This window comes from Poecilia mexicana, unplaced genomic scaffold (genome assembly GCF_051168715.1).
Source record: "Poecilia mexicana isolate PSO_F unplaced genomic scaffold, ASM5116871v1 scaffold_5, whole genome shotgun sequence".
In the NCBI taxonomy this organism is placed as follows: Eukaryota; Metazoa; Chordata; class Actinopteri; order Cyprinodontiformes; family Poeciliidae; genus Poecilia; species Poecilia mexicana.
The window spans coordinates 23,088,026-23,105,949 of NW_028263374.1; the positions used below are offsets into that span (position 1 = coordinate 23,088,026).

General features: G+C 34.8%; 1 protein-coding gene across 1 annotated transcript in view; it reads left to right on the forward strand.

The window, feature by feature from the left end:
• The window catches only part of angpt4 (angiopoietin 4), a 73,058-nt gene that overhangs the window by 48,417 nt on the left and 6,717 nt on the right, over positions 1-17,924 (forward strand). The window contains exons 2-9 of the mRNA XM_015010382.2: positions 9,232-9,387; positions 9,465-9,586; positions 13,229-13,313; positions 13,773-13,920; positions 14,009-14,121; positions 14,593-14,694; positions 14,811-14,977; positions 17,358-17,491. Of these exons, the coding sequence (XP_014865868.1) occupies positions 9,232-9,387; positions 9,465-9,586; positions 13,229-13,313; positions 13,773-13,920; positions 14,009-14,121; positions 14,593-14,694; positions 14,811-14,977; positions 17,358-17,491 (1,027 nt within the window). The remainder of the gene's footprint in view (positions 1-9,231; positions 9,388-9,464; positions 9,587-13,228; positions 13,314-13,772; positions 13,921-14,008; positions 14,122-14,592; positions 14,695-14,810; positions 14,978-17,357; positions 17,492-17,924) is intronic.

Genomic DNA, 17,924 nt, shown 5'->3' on the forward strand with positions numbered 1-17,924 from the left:
TTTTCTGAACTGTTTTCAGATAAATATTAGGATTAAGTTCAGAGGCATTTGAATGTAAGAATTTGGTTATTCTTTAAATATCTAAATATTTTCAATATTTAATGAAAAAATCTGGCGAACATTTGTTCTCTTTTGTTGCCTTTCATTTTTGAATTAAAACAATGCTTATACAAATTGGTTTGCATGTGTATATGTGTTTCTGAGAGAATGAGTAGCTGCCTCCCTTATCCCAGTGTCTTATTTTTTTGACTGTTTTTCTGTAAGTTAGATACTGGCTACCTGTGATTACTTCATATTCTCCCACTTTCAAATACCTAAGTGAGCATTTAAACAAGCTAAAAAGTTCAAGCAAATGGACAAAACAGAAACAAAAAATGCTGCTTGAAAGTTTGTCAAAATTTTACATGTGGTATTGAATATATTTGTTCATCAAAAGTCATTTAAAATGTGCTAAAAACATGTGAGGTGCACATGTAAAACACTTTCCATGTTAACGCACACTAAGAACAAAATAAACATTTTGGGGTGTTAAGATATAAAGTTACATCCTCTGTGTGTGTTTGTGTTGTAATGAGAGCTTCTCCAATAAACGCAGTTGTTTCATCTTCATTTACATCCTTTGCATGTTTGTCATTCTCTTTGCAAACTGTTTGCCATCCCAGGGTTTACATTGCTTATGAAAGCAGGATACCAGCGTTCTGCCTCTAGTGTTAAGCTTAAAACACCTTCCACAATTGAAAAGTCTTCACACAAAAAGAGGATGAGTCAACATACATTTCTGCCTTGGTTTAATTTGTTTTGGCCTGAGATGCTGATCCTCTAGAGTGAAACTCACTTATGTTGCAAACAGCACATTTACAAATCTTTACCAGACTTTGCAAAAGAAAATATATATATTTTTTTTTATTTGCTGAAAGTCCCTTAATGCTAATTGTGAGTTTGAGTGACTACTTGTTTCAATTCATTTTAATGGGAACTATTTGTGTTTATCCCATGGCTGGTGCAGATTCTTGGCATCCTGTGGGAACAAGCTTCAAAATAACACAACTAACTTGGGTCCTCTCCACTGGTTTCCCACTCCTACCTCTTTCACAATTTTAGCCTTCCCAGAAAAAGATTTTAAAGACTCTAAAGCTACGGGCAAAAAAGCAAAAGTTACATTTACATCTGTTGTTTATTTTTATTTTTTTATTTCTCCACGCAAGCTTAAAAGAGACACTAGAACATGTCAGTAAACAACATATGTGTTCTTAAAGAACAGATCATTTCTAAAGTTGTTACTGATAAACAAAATAATTCTTTTCAGACATTTGTGGGGTATTGCTTAGTAAAGTTTAAGTCATGTAAGTAAAGTGAAAACAGAGCCACTGAAACCACAGTGACCAAGGGTAAGAGTGATGAAGCAATGGTTTACACTAAATTGGAGAATATGTTGCACAAATGCACAAGTAGATGCTATAAAAGCTTCAAACCTCATCATTACACACGCGTTTAAAAATCATACACAATTGCAGTTGACACGGGTTTGCTCTCAGGGATTCTTGAAGGCTTGACAGTTTGTGCAGGCTGCCAATATAAACACATAACGGTTTGTAGAAAAAAAAATAGAAAAGGATAGTGTCACATGGAGATTTTCTGTTGAGTGTTACCAAAACAAGTAACTGTGTGGGTCCATGAAGGCTTTAAAAGGCTGACAGAAAATGAATAGGACAACCTTGTTCTATCACTGTTTGTTCTTTGATAAAAAAAAAAAAAAAAAACATAAATTTAACCATTTCTGGCACCAGCACACAATGTGATTTTGCAAGTTTTCCTTTGGATTTTTTATTATAATAAAATTAAGTGAGCCTAGCATGATACATCACAGAACTTAACATATCAACTTACACATTATTTGACATGGATGACAAAACGGTCAATTCTCGTCAGTATAGATTGTTGACAGTTATTACCAATACAAAGTTCCAGTGTAGTTGGTTATTACTTTCTAACACATTCTTCACTACTTTGACTTGTGTCTAAATAACCACTGGCATATTTTACTCTTTTTAAAAATATCAAAAATAAGACCACTACACTCTTTTGGACCTCCATGCAAAAATCCCAAACAAACTGCATTGAGTGAACTAAACTGTGTAAATAACCGTATTATTACTCTGTACTCTGCTCTTGAGCAGGGGTTTGTTCAAAGGATCACCAGGAGGAATAAGGATAATTATTGATTCATGTTCTGGTAAACATGAATTAATGTTTACCAGAAAGAAAAAGAAACTGTTGTTTAGTTTTTAATTCAACAGAACAAAAGTCCAAGGAAAATAGTTTTATTAAAACAGCAATCATCTATCAGAACACTATGCACCCATTCATTGAATACTAAATAAATTCACATTATAAATCCAGATTTATCCAGAAAGGGAATTTCCTATGTTTCAAAGATGATTTAAGTACTGATATTGCTCATAAAATTTTCAGTAAATTAGTTGTAATTTAGAGCAACAGTTATAAAAATAAGAATTGTTTCCTTTTAAGGTAATCTAAGACATTATTTCATGTTTAATAAGAAAGAAAATCTAAGTTCTAACAAAACTCAAGACTTTCTTTTTGTGGTTTCTGTGAAATGACGAATGATTTCACCACTTTTGGGTTTTGGACTAATAGTTTGCAAAATGTAAGAATATGGTAAAATGAACATTCATGTAAAATATAAATAAAGTGCCGTTATTGGAAGTGCAAAAGCAAGTGCAGGTGCCTCACCCTCATAAAGTTTAATAACTTTATGAGGGTGAGCCTGCTTTTATTTTAAAAGCCGGCTTTTAAAATAAAATAGTCGAAATATGAGAATATCTGGAAGGTTGACTACCTGGAGGTTCTGGTTTTTAACTTTATGTAAAACTACTTAAAACTGCCAACAATGACAATAAAACCTTGAGCTCCTACAGGCTGCAAATGCTTTTTGTTGACTTTATAAATCTCTGCAAATATTGTCACAAACTAAGTAAAAGCAGGAAATATTTAACATGTGAGATTGTCAAGTATTAACCTTCCAGTAAGAAGCCTGAATTTTCTATATAATGAGCAATAAAAGAAAAACAAGGCAACCAACAAAAACTGATCACAAAGTCCTAAAATAAAACATTTTGACATTACAAAAGAGAAAATGCTCCCATAGTGATGTTGTAGCAAATCAGAAAAGCGCAGATAAAACTGCACACAGTTCCAGCACCGTCTTTAACTACAATACCATACAAGGTCTTTTTCAGGAATAATAGTTGATCCACTTGAACAGGGTGAATCAAGCTGGACTAAATTAATGAGGTCCTAAAATCTCATTCAGTGTTTATACTGGAACAGTTACTGTTACTCCATATACTGCTTGTGATACAGCTTTACCACCATCCTCTGTGTATGTCTACTCACTGATTTAACAGACAGTCAGATGCTCAGGAATCTTCCGGACAAACATTTTTTTTTTTTTTTTATGGAATGCCTAAATGTCAGCAAATGGGGTTTAAAATAATTGTGTTATTTTATTTATTTGTATATTGTAACATGTTCTTGAAATAAGTTTGAAAGCGAAATAATTTTGAGAAAGACGAGCTTTCATCTTTTTACAGTTCTCTGCTACTGTGTTATTCTCCTGACATTGTCTTTCCCTCCCTGGGGTAAATTCCTATCTCATTTTATTCCTTATCTGTACCGTGTTTCTTTGCAGATGCACAAACGGAGCTGTGGAGCTTTATGAGGAAATTAAATCCATCCAGACGATCTTTAGGGGTTCACGTCTGTGTCAAAGAGGCAGAGGTTCAGCAGGTGTCAGAACCCAGACGCACACACATGCAGAAAAAGAGCTTCACTCATCAGCCCTTCAAGCACACAGATCTCCACAAATATACAGAAAACTTTATGGAAATACACACATTTCCTGGAGTTTTTTTAAAATCAAAGATGTACCCTATGTTTCCAGTTTGCAATCCCCTGCACAAACTGGTAGGAAGACAGTGTCACACACGAGACAGAGAGAGTAAAGGTCAGGCAACAAGCAGACAGATATTTCCCTTAAGGATAAAAAGTGCAAAACCTTTCAGAAATAAAGCTATGACCTGTCAGTGTATTCTGCACTAACTTTTAATAACAAAACAAGATTGTTCTCCTTCCCCTTCTGTCACACTCCATCTTTGACCTCTGTTAAATATGGTCAAAATAGAGAGTTAAACCATTTTATAGCCAAATGGCTTTAGAATCCTACAGCTCTTCCAGTTTAGAACTTACTGTCGTGGCTAGACACAATCAAATATCCTAAAATGCAAAAACACTCCGTGGTTTACAATAGCAGCTCATTATCCTTCCGGATGTTTTTTAAACATTGAAAGATGTTTAGGTTTACGATTATGTGAATCCTAAGTCGCAGGTTTTCAGCCTTTGATACAGAGGACAGAAGGGAAATTGCAAAGCACCAGTCATTTTGCTCCCATGGTTATCTACTCTGCTGCTCTTTTCTTATGGAAGCATTTGCAACTGGTGTCACTAATGGTTGCTGTTTGAATGGCGCCCTTGGCGATCAATTTTCTGCTGTCTTATAACGAGGGAAAATGCAGAAAATTAACTACCATAAATTCTGTTTGCTATGCAGTCCTGCTCAATGCCTGTAAAATTTTCGTCCTATTCTTGGCAGAAAGCAGGGGGTGCCAACATTGCACTGCACATGTATAAAGTGTAAGAAAACAACAACTAACAGATAACGTGTTCTTCTTTCTTCTGGTGCTGCTTTCCTGGGCAACTGTCCATATGGCAGAAATACTGTTAGATCTAAAGATCTCCTGTCAATAATCACACCATGACAGTTCTTTAGAGTTGTGATTAGTTCATTTGACAGTGAAGCAGCTCCAGGTGAACAGGCTGCACTCTGTGGAATTTTGCAATTTTTCTCCATGCATGTGTGGAATTTTTTCAATTTTCTGGTTTCTCAAGCCCAATAATACCAGATTGGCTGGTAATTTAGGACAAAGTAGGACAAAATGTTTTTTTTTATATAATGCTGAAATAGATAACTTTAGGTGACATTTTGTGATAGTTAGAACGATTGTAGGTAAGAGAGCTTAAAACTCCAAATTTGTGCAAAAAAATATTATATTTAAAAATAAAACTGTAGAATTATTTTTGTCTTCAAAATATAAATGTGTTTATTTGCATAATGCTTAACATACTGCATGAAAGCTGGCAACCAAGACAAAATATAAACCCAAAAATAACTTATTTTATTAACACTGCATTGGGAGCAAGCCTGGACATGTTTTCAGAATCTAAAAGCTTGCTGGTGCTGTTTGAGTTCCACAATGGTTACTGTCGGAACAAGTATCAGGATTACTGTTTCCTTCTACTACAGCTGTAAAATTGCTATATTAAATTTCTAAATATAAAGTTCAACAAATATAAAAGTGTCAATCTGTTTACACTTAGAATCTTGCAGCAACACTTTTTTTTTTTTATTCCTGACCTCTTTTTCCACTTCCATTTTGGTAATCGTGTTGTTTTTAGCTGAAAAATTAAGATATTTTTCTTTGTGTAGTTTACCAGCTCCATGGCTCAGATTCTGACACAGTCCAGTGACACACACACTGCACTTGTTACCCCAGATTGCTATCAGGGCTTTCTGCCAGTGCCTCTGTCTTGTTATCGTTTGTTTGTGTGTGTGTGTTAGGGTGTTGTGAGGGGGGGAGGAGTAGGGGCGGAGCAACTTCCCCCCCCACCCTCCGTTTTTCCTTCGACCCCTTCAGAAGTCACACAGAGGGGCCGGATCACAGCAAAACCAACATGTGGTTTGAGTTAGCATCTCTCCATTACGCCTTCTCTATGTGGGCTATGCATACTCACAGAGCTTGTTGGTGTCTCTGAACTGGTGCAGTTTATAATTTCACTTTTAAAGCTAGATGTGTTCTTTGTGCAGATTTTTTGTGACTGAGAGAAGAAGTTTTAGGTGTTGCGTGTGAGTTCTTCTGTTGTGGGTAAGGTTAAGTTAAAAAGTCAATACACTGTCTCTGAAGATTCTGTAATTAAAGGAATAAAAATGTTTAAATCTTTTTCTTTGAAAAAGCAGTTATCCCCTCAGATGCAGTCAACGCATTATTAGTTCACATTGAAAATATACATATATGCTGTATATTTAAACCTGTCGTGCAGCTTGTTTGTGCCCTGAATTCTTCCTCTCTGGCTGCGCTGGCAAGAAGTGCGGATGTCATGGTTTTTGACTATTATCAAAGTTTATCTCTTCAGCATCTCAGGAAGCAGAACAGGAGGGAGCAATGAACCAGCTCACTCAAGCTATTTTCTCCTTTTTTGATTATTTAAATAACCTCTCGCTGCGTCACAACATCAGATCTTTTTCCAGCCCAATTTACTCACCCACACAACTTTCCTCAAAGTGGCCTCTTGGTTTTTCTGACCGCTGCGATACGCATCTCCCCACTTATAAAATGATTGTCTGATTAAGTGATGCTTGCTCAATGTAAATTGGACTTGAAACAGACTAAACATAATAATACTTGAATAACTTTAATTGGGGAGTGAAAGTGGGTCGCAGTGCGTCCAAATGCAGAAGTACAGATGAACATGATAAAGTCCATCAGCACCAAAAACTCTATGTGAAAGAATTGGACTGTAATGTTGTTGAAGGATTTATTATCTTTGGACCAAAAGCCCTGCGCTTTACTGCTAGGTTAAAGGCAAACATTATGTTTCAAGAATGCAGCCATAAGTGATGGACTGTGTTTTCAGGAATGTTAAATTTGTAGTACTCAGCACATTTTACCAAATTGAATATAAATTTGTGGTTTATTTGGTGACAAATTTGGCAGAAAAAATAAAAGAATCAAGTCTGTGTTCAAACTATCCATATTTTCTGACATATTTTCTTTTGTGAGATTAAGATCTGGACATTCAAAAACCTGTAGAATGAAATCTTACCACAGCTGCATGTGTTGTATGATTTAATTCAGCATGAATGAATTAACCTCCTGAGAATGCTACTAACCTCAATCTAAGATTGCTGCCACTGTGTTTCGATTGGCTTTAGTGTTGATGAAAGTAAAATCCAAATCCTATTTATTGAAGTTGAAGAAAGTATTTGATAGTCCCAGCAGTAACAACTTAAAATATATTTTTTTAAATAAGTCTTCTTTTCCTGCATTTTATATTTTTACATAAATCAGATAGATCACCAGATAAACCATGTGCAATGGCCAAAAACAGCAGCAAGGAATTACCACAAGATGAAAAGGTATTGAAAAATAATGTTTAAATTTCCGTTGTAAGGTTTAATATTAGTATAGGCCCGCCAAAAGGTTATAAATTACTATACATGAAAAGCAATACATAAAGGAACTAAAGTTTTATATAAAAATAATAATAATAATAATAATAATAATAATAATAATAATAATAATAATAATAATAATAATAATAATAATAATAATGATAATGGCAACAGAAAATATTGACATATTTGCTTCAAAAAGGATAGTTGATAATTTCCCATTTTAGCCAAATATTCCTGAATTGTTGTAAAAAAGACATCTGCTGATCTCTGTAAAGCAGGTCGAAACAGAAGATCTATCATATATAAAGATAACTAATATTTTGTAAAGATTAATGAACTATACTTTGATATATTTAATATCAAATTGAACTGTATAAGATGCATTGCTCTGAAATTATGTTTTTTTTCCACATACTCCAAAATGACTAAGAGGAATCGTTCAAAATTTTGCCTCCCTGGGACATGACTAAGTTATTTTATGCCTGAGTAAGCACTCATTCTCTTGGGAAATATAAAAATAGGGATTTATTTCGAAAATGGAGGACTAGATTTCATCTAAGCAACAGTTTGTTCCCACCATTGGCCTCAAAGTTATCTAAATACATTTGTGATAGAACCCGATAATCATTAAAAAATACACAATTAACTCTGACCCATGAAAAGAACAATCAAAAGACAACACCCACCTCCAATCTAAAGTCCACACAGCCGAAATCTTGGTAAAACAAACTGCTTGTGAAGTTTTTTTGCAATGGGATCCCTGTAAGAAAAGCGATCTGGACCAGAAAATGTGGTCAAGGCGTTGAGACCTGAACTTTGCCTCATTGGTTAACTGGCTCTCCCAGTGGGACCAATCTGTTTGTTGGTGCAGCAGTATATTTATCAACTCTCTGTGCTTCTCAGTGGCACTGATATCCTGAGGATGTGGAGTCAGAGGCATGAATAGATGCTTGTATGGACAGACTGTTTATTTGCGAGCAGTTGAAGGTCGAAGCATGGCAGAGAGGCCTGGCATTGGATGATATTCCCAGAGATTCTGTGACCTGTTTCCTTATATATTATGTATTTTTGATTTGGTGGATTTGATGTGTTTTAATACATGAATCATATCAACCGGCTGCAGAAAATGAGTATATAATCTCAACCTAATAGTATTTTTGCATTATATTTCTGGTTTATAGCTATAAATATAGATTGATAGAGATTGTTCTGACAAGTCCAATACAAAGAACTATAAAATTGTCAAAGAAAAAGGCAAAAAAGGCAAAAAATACAAAAACGATATCCTCCATTTTACTTTTCAAGGTTGATATGAAATGTTCTATTCCATAAATCTAAAGGGGTGCAAATATTGCAACAAGAAGCCAGAGTAGAAAGAGTAGTAACAGCTATAGGTGAAAAAATACCAGGTACCACTGAGCGGCTTGTGGAATCACCTTTCTATTTTCTTCATAAATTCAGTTTGTTGCTGTGATTGGAATCGTTTTTCTGCTGAAGATTCAGTTCGTTTCAACTGATAGATGGTCTCATATTTCACTCAACAAAATGTTGGTATAAAAATTAGTTTATTGTCAAATTGATCCCAAATCACTATACCTACACAAAAATGCCTAACAGGTGGTAAGAGGTGTTTTTACTTAGCTGCTGTTTTTTTTTCCTGTAACCATTTTCCTGTTTGTCTTGATGGGAACTTTCACACTTGATTTTTATTGCATTTTAAACAATCAACTTTTATGAGTAGGATAAACTTACATAAATATTGGTTGCTTGGAAAAGCTTGGAAGCATTTTCGAAAATTGTGGTAGAATGTGAAATGTTAAAAAAGTTTAATTTTGACTGGTACTTGACATGCCTTATTTTTACCTCACCAAAGTGAAGGTGATGTTTATTAAGCATTTCCTAATTTTGTATTTCTGCAGTTGGAGAACTTCATACAGAAGAGTATAAGGCGAGATGCTGCTAACATACAGTCGCATGTTGTTAACAACCAAACAGCCACAATGTTGGAGATCGGAACGAACCTCCTCTCACAGACAGCAGAGCAGACACGCAAACTCACTGTGGTGGAAGCCAAGGTAAGGAGTTTTCATTTTTCTTGGTATTACTTCAGTCCACAATTCCTGGGTGAATTATGATTCTGTTCTTCCACCAGGTGCTGAATCAAACATCTAGGATAGAGATCCAGCTTCTGGAGAATTCACTGTCCACCAATAAACTGGAAAAGGAGCTCTTACTCCAGACCACTGAGATAAGGCAGCTGCGAGATAAGAACAGGTAATAAATGTTGGTATTCAGAAACATATGAATCATATTTCTGCTTCACTCTTCTTATGTTGATAAAATAGCAACAGTGAGAAGTCAGAATTTGTTGGAAAAATGGTTCTTACAAGGTGAGACACGCGCACACACACACAAAAGGTGGAAACAATATCTGATTGCTGCTGACCTATTAGCAAGAATATTTGAAATCTAAGCAAGTCTGTGGAGAAATAATGGAAGTGTGTCCTCTGTTGTTGCTGAGAGACTCACCACTATTTGGATTCACAATATTTTTTTGTATTTTTCATTATGAAGCGAATTTGGACAATGCAGTAAGTGGCGAAACCCACAGTGATAATCAAGCATGTTCTCTGTTTACAGTAATCGATATAACACAAACAGAAAGGCTTGGACTGCACACATATGTGTCAGCATGTAACGGATGAGGAAACAGTAGTTTTAAAGCTGGTGAGAGATTTCCTTTGTTTTGCAACCTTATAAACTCTGACACTTATAAACACAGAAACACGCAATCCAAGTTTAGTGGGTGATATAGCTAGGACTGATTAGCAACATTTGTTTACAAAGTGAAATAAAAGTGAATGAACTGAATAAACTGCGGATGTTAAAATAAAACATCATTTTGAAGAACTCAAATATTTCAAGAGTAACAAATGAACTAAGGTTTTACAAGACATTTACAATTACCCTGTGGAACAGTGTACTTGATTTGAACAATAGGAGAAATTTTAAAAAAGAATTAACCATTCCTAGTATTACTTTGTTTTGTGTTTTCGTTATTCTTTTTTTACCACCACTATTCCACAGATCTAACATATGGCAGATTTGCACAGACGATTCACCATGATTGGTCTCAAGTGATCCATGCAGTTTATTATGTGTATAAAAGTGACATTAAAACCAAGTGACGCATTTTGTTATTCACATACAAAAGCTCAGATTTGACCTGTTATCTACAAAAAATATAATTTCTCCAGGTCCAATTAAGATGTTTTTGCTGGACAATCGGTCAAAATAACCTAATAAACTATACAATACTCTTTTGTATCATACCAGTTCTTTTTTCCTTCTGTGATTCCTACATTGTACTGTTTTGGAAATTTGAATTCTGTAGAAGTGTTGGCATGCATCTAATGTAGATCCCATCACAAGAGAACAGTTTGTGTGCATCAGTTTACACCTGGTGGTAAAAGGGGTTGGTCCTGACAAACCACATGTGAATGAACCTTGCTTCTTTGTTCAAATAAACATGTATGCTTCTTCACTCACAACCAGCTGTGGAGAAATGGACAGGACATCCTAGGTCTGCTCAAGTTTCTGCAACACCCCTGGTTAAGCTCAGTGACCTGGACCATATAGCAGACTATAACATAACATAGCATTGAAGTCTTTGTCAAAATACAGCAATCAATACAACTCAGGCAGATCTTAAACACAGATTCTACATTAGAGACAAACACTCTTTTATTTTCACTTTTTTTAGCTTTGATTTTAAACCAAAATTGAATATTTGGACATCCTTCCATAGTATTTTTATACAGCTTGTTCAAAATACATGAGTCAGTTGGGCATCTTATAATTTACAACAAATGCCAATTATAGACTAAATATGTTCTGAGCTGTCTTCAGTGTGTTTTCAGGTGAAGTCAGTTTTGTTGTATATAAGATTCTGAAATATGCTAAGTTTAAATGTGTTTCCAAACAAATTGTACACAATATTTCATTAGACCCGTTTAATGTTGTAATTTTTATTATTATTATTATTATTATTATTATTATTATTATTATTATTATTATTATTATTATTATTATTGTAAGCATTAATTTTAAAAAACAAAAGGTTCCATTTTGCTTTGTTTTCTAAAATCACTTCCAAGTTTTTTCCTTATTAGCTTAAGTTAGCTGAGTTGTGTCAGCTTCCACCATGTTTAAGAAACGTATTTGAACTCGACTGACTGAAAATTAAACAGATGGTCTTTGTTAATTAGAAATTTGTTCATATAAAAAAATTAATGCTGCCAACAATAATGTGCTAGACTAGAATAGAATAGTTTGTCCACCAATCAAAAGTCAAATAAAGAACAACCTGAACCTAACAAAGTCCATGGTTTGTCTAAAATCTGATACATTTGAAAACATGTTTAAGCGAAGTAATAAGGATTTCCTGTTCTGAATTTTGAAATTTAAAATACAGACATAAACCTTTTTCTCTCCTATATTTTGTAAATAAAGTAAATTAACATTGCTATAACTTTGCAATTTTGCAGAATGAATGAACATTCATTCCCACTTGTTTCTTTATACGTTCCTCAAAAACCGCAGCAGATTTAAACAGTCAATCTGTCTCCATCAGGGTGAAAATTGTTTTCACATTTACGTGCAGTTCAGCATGTTGAAGTGATCACAGCCAGGGACTGACCCTGGATTTCAACTCTGTCAAAGTGCCCAAAGTCTCATCCGTTCATGTAAGACAATATTATTCCAACTCATAAATGAGCAACAGAAGCACAGAATGATGAGGCATTTTGTTTACTTTTTCCAGATATTAATTTTAATTTCTCAAGTTGACCTTTAGGAAAGCAAATTTTGATTTTTAGAAACTTATGATGTTTCATAAACAACATAAATTCCTTCCTTGCTACAATTTGTTTTTATTTTTGTGCCACTAAACACCTGATAAACAGTATTTAGTCATTTTTAAGCCATAATTCACATGGTTTTCAACCAAATCATCACTTTAATGTTGTCATCAGTGTTTCTGTTGTCAGATGGATTATCATGAACTGTAGTTCAGATGCTAAGGCTTCACTCTACCTTTGGGAGCTTCTTTTGCTACCAAAGGTAGATACCACCAATCAAAACCTGATTTCTTCCAAAAATGTCTTCAAATATGAATTCAGGATAAATAACTCATATTTCAACAGAAAAATATTTCTATATAAATCTTCACTTTGGTGGCAAATCCTCTGAGGAGTCATCAGGAACGTTGTTGAGCTGTGAAAGGTTCATTTGGATTAGAAACTGAGAATCCAGTTTGTACAAAACTATTGTAGCTGATCTCTTGAGGAACAAAACCACAGTAACAAAATCTGATTTTCCAAACAGAGATTATGATTTAACCATCAAAACATTTGAATATAAAATATATTTACCCACAGAAGAAGATTTTTTTTTCTGTGAATGTATAACTGTGGGTTTTGTTGATGCATGCATTATGAAAGATTGTTTCAATCTAAAGGTTGAGGTGAAAATGTAATACCAGTGGCTACTCATGTTTTAGACGGTTGACTTTATTTTTTGTAAGTCAGCCATTTTATCATGACATAGCTTAAACGTTTGATGACAGAGAAACCCAGACACGGTGGAATATTTTCTAACTATGATTAATTGTATTAAATGCAGCATTGGGATCCCAAAGGAAAACTACAGATCCAAGTACATTGCTTAATGTTTCACCACCACAGTTTTTGTGCTGTGATGGGCTCTAATTCCTTACAGCTCTTTCTAAGAGATATAAAAGTTTCTGAAAACAGAAAAAAGATGCGATTTCCTCTCATGTGATTCACAGCAAAAAGCCGGTCAAATGTTTAGTGTGAAGGGTTTTTTCAGGGCTTCTTTTCTGTGTATCTCTTTCAGCCGTTTGGAGAGCAAAGTTCAGTTGTTGGAGTCTCAGCAGAGAGGAGAGCTGGAGGACATGAGACTGGAGAAGAACCGGCTGCAGGTACAGTTAATGAATGGGACATCTGTGTGTTATTATAGTAAAGAAACATCATTGGCAGAGAACTGTTTGGACAGGTGTCTGAGTATGTATTAAAATTAATCATGAAAGGTCTCTCAGATGTTTATATCCTCATAATCATAATTTTAGTATAGATTTTGACTCTGTAGAGCCACACTTAGTCAAAAAGAGAAAATTTAAATGCACACAATAAAAACTGATGTAGTAAGTGTAAGTCATCCACAGACATGCAAATGACCCTTTTCCTCTTATGATTTTATCTTCAAAAAACAAAAACAAATATGCATGTATGAACAATAATCTCAGTTGTTAATCTTAGAATAAAAAATACTAAATAATGCATCATATCTTAACAGTAATTTGTAATAATGAAGGCCAACAAGTTGCTCAAAGAATCCACAGACAGCAATTAAACATTAATAACCTTCTGGTTTTCTTCAGTCTGTTATCAGGACTCAGATGGTGGCCATAGAGTCTTTAGAGAGGCAGCTGAGAGTTGCCACTAGCAACAACACCGCTCTACAGAAGCAGCAGGCTCAGCTGATGGAGTCAGTCCACACACTCATCGACATGGTGGCCACGACTACCGGTACGTCCAAAAACACCAAGAGGTTGTCTGGAAATAAGATCTTAACACTTGATATTGTTTTGCATTATGTCATGTGCTTTGCTTTCAGGGTCTCCTCCTCGGAGCCAGATGTGGAAGGACTGTGCAGATGCTTACAAGGCTGGTCATTCTGCCAGTGGTCTGTATCTCATCTACATTGGTAACAGGACAGAGCCTGTGCAGGTAATCACTTGATATTCAAGAGTCACAAAAGGTTCAAGCGATTTTTAGCATTCAGATGATTTTGTGTGTGAAAATATCAAATATGGGTGTTTTATTTTATTTTTTTTCCGATGGGCAGGAAGGAAGGGGTTGGGTATTGGGGTAATAATAAGAAAGTGCTAATATGAACTTCTATTGGTAGGTTCTGCCATTCATATTTAACATCTCCTTTTTTATTATTATTTTAATTTGGTTGAGACATATCAATTTAGTATGTGTTTACTGAGTCAAGAACAAGGTAAAAATATGCAGTTTGCTCCAATTTTCATTTTTTATTCTTTAACACCTTTGTAATAATGATCAAACTTCACAATGCATTTGCACTTGTGAATGCCATGTGGGTTTGACTCAAGTCAATTTCTGTTTTGTTTTCTATTTGTATTACATTGTGTCCCTCATGTGAGTCAAATTTTTCCATTTCTCCTCCTGAAGGTTTACTGTGACATGGAGACGAGTGGCGGCGGCTGGACGGTCTTCCAGCGCCGTTTTAACGGCAGTGTGGATTTTCAGAGGAGCTGGAGGGAGTACAAAATGGTCAGCATGTTTTAGAATGAGTGCAGTTAAAAACAATGCAATGTAAAAAATTAAACCATCAGGCGAATTTTTTTCACTATCACTCCTAAACTCCTTGTCTTCTCGGCCTGCTGCAGGGTTTTGGGGATCTGTCGGGGGAGCACTGGCTGGGTAATGAAGTTTTGTACCTGCTGACCAGTCAGGGTCAATACTCTCTCAGAGTGGAGCTGCAGGACTGGGAGAGAATCTCTGCGCACTCCCAGTATGACCGGTTTACAATGGCCAGTGAAAGACAGCAGTACAGGTGACCCACATGCACACACGCCACCCTACTGAAAGAGAAATGATTTACATTATAAAAAATAAATACATTTGAATTTAACAGTTCAATTCAGATTCAGTGCCTTAACTTATGCCTCCCCTACTTATCTGTGAGGTTCTAGAATTATTTACATCTACCACAAGTGTATAAAATACACAACAGACACATCAAGTCAAAATAAAAAGGTATTTAAAATTTTGTCTAATTTATCAAATTTCTATATAACATTGTACTGGCTAAAATGCGTATTAGCGCTAGCATTTTTTGTTTTATCTGTGCTTTTTTCTTTTTCTTTTTGTTTTAACCAGCTGTTTGATTTTACAAAATGTGTAAGTAAAAACAAATGTTCATTGCCATTTTTCAAGAATGAACAAAGTAAATCTTTTTTTATGCTAAACACTTCAAAATGTCCCAAGAAAGTATATTGACATTAAATGCTAAGATTTTATGCAGCTCATATACATCTCTGATTTTCAAGGAGTAGCTAAACACTCAGGAAAAACGTAACTAAATTCTTTGTATCTGCTGATTAGAAGCTTTTCATTTTTAACAAGCAAATTCAAAGTGAAGAAAACACTCAATGTGAAATACCATCCTTGATAGTCTGACCTCAGTTTAGAATTTTTCACTTGTTTTAGTGTTTATAAGGACCAATGCCAGACAGATGATCACTGATTTGTGCACATAAAGAATTCTGGAAAGTTCTTTCTTTCTTTTTACAATGATTGCATGTTTATTGGTAGATGAAAAAAGATAATGATTTATGACAATCACTTGCAAGTGTTTTTATCTTAATAAGCCAAAACACAAAAATGTTTTGTCCATAAATCAAAAACTTTTAATCATTCATAAAAACAGATGTAACACAATCCTATGGCTGGATTTCTTTGAATTCTTTAGATGGAAACTATCTGGTCTGTGTCACCAGTTTATTTTCTGTCAAGAAAATTTACAGACAAACTGTATCCCTAGACATAGATCAAATAAAATGCAACACAACTTTGACTTAATGTGTAATAGTGCACATAATAATGCACATGTATGTGATTTTGAGATATTAATCAGAATGCATTTTTTTAATATTTGAAATACTTAAAATGTAGACTATAACTAGAAAATCTATAGCTATGCCTCACCTCAAACCTATAACTGTAAAATCTTCAGTTTATATATTTTGGTATTTAAATTTAACAGTGAACTAAAAACAATAGTCAAAAGTAGCCAGTTAATATCCTAAAGGACAGAGCAAGAGTTAAACAGTTTTTGTCTGGAGGAGATAGGAAAAAGTTCATTTTCCTGCTGGCCAAATAAAGGTAAAGGTGTCCTCATCTGTCTCAATTGAACAAAAATAACTCAGACGGCTGCAGTTCGTCCAAAGTGCTGCTGTCATACTACTCACTAACACCGCTGAGGTGGAGCGCATTCCACCGCTTCTTAAATCACTACAACGGCTCCCCCTGTGTCAAAGGGTAGATTTTAAATTCCTATTACTTCTCTAAAAAGCACTGGACGGCCTTGGGCCTAAATATATCTCTGATTTACTTCGAGATTACAAAACATTCTGATCCCTCAGATTGTCTGTGACAGCTTTAGTGAGTGCTGATGGAATCAAACTCAGTTTTTTATCCTCCCTACCTGTGAAACAGTTTGAAACCAGAGAGCAGCTCAAAGTGTGTGCTCATTTTGATCAGCGCAAAAACAAACGTCCCAAATTCAGTGTTTCCTTACCTGCAAGCCAGATGTTCTTGCAGTCTTTGAAAGTCAGTAAAAGTGTTTTTTGGGTTGCTTTTTTTAAGCTGCTTTATTTTGATTGATCAATCATTAATCATTAAGGAAAAAGAGGTTCAAGAACTCAATGGATAAACAAGTTTTATGTCTAAGCTACCATACAATTTATGTATAAATTATACTGTATTTTCTTTAGCTTTTTACAGAGGAAAGTTAGTTAGTTAGTTAGTTAGTTAGTTAGTTAGTTAGTTAGTTAGTTAGTTAGTTAGTTAGTTAGTTAGTTGTCATGTGCATCTGCCATTCACTCATTCATTTTATTTTCATAGTAAAATCTGAACGTTAGTTTGACAATAACTTTTAGTTCAGAGACAAAAGGACAAAACAGTAAAAAATAAACAGTAAGAATGAAAACTTAGAAAGACTTTCATACAGCCTGTAGAACAGCTAATTTAAACAACTTCAATAGATTGGCAAGCAAATCAGCTTAGAGTATCTAAAATAGAAAGGAATGCATTTAACTTTTTTTATGTCTGCAAAACAAGAGAATAAGGTAAAGAAAATGACAAATGCTTTACCTGTCCTTACATGTTTTTTTTTTGTTTTTTTTTTAATCTTATTGTCTCTTTTCCTTCAGATTGTATTTGAGAGGTTACAGTGGTACAGCAGGAAGGCAGAGCAGCCTGATCACCCACGGTGCCGGCTTCAGCACCCGAGATCACGACAACGACAACTGCGACCACTGCAAATGTGCCTTGATGCTCACTGGAGGTAAACTTTCTTTTTTCCTTTTACTAGAGTTAACGAGTTCCAGGTCAGTAGTCATTATGTGTAAGAAACATTATCTTTTTGAAAAATGAACAATTAGCATATCAATGACAAAATAAAAAGTTATAGAGTTTTAAATTGGGTATTTCTAGGGTGGAATAGTACAGATAACATTTCATTACATTTCCATCAAAGAGTGTATCTCTATCATAAATCAGTATAAATGTTTAATTGCTTCAAAAGACACACCTTTTACTAGTTAAGAATCAGAATTATTGGTATTTTGCCAAAAGGCCTGGCTAGTCAAACATCTGTCTCTGTCAATACACTTTCACCTTGAGCAAGCGCCAACACAAACAGCTCTTGGGGTCTCCTCAGCCTGCCCTCGATAGCTTGTAATCGCAGATTAACTTAATTGTTTCAGCTACAATCCTCC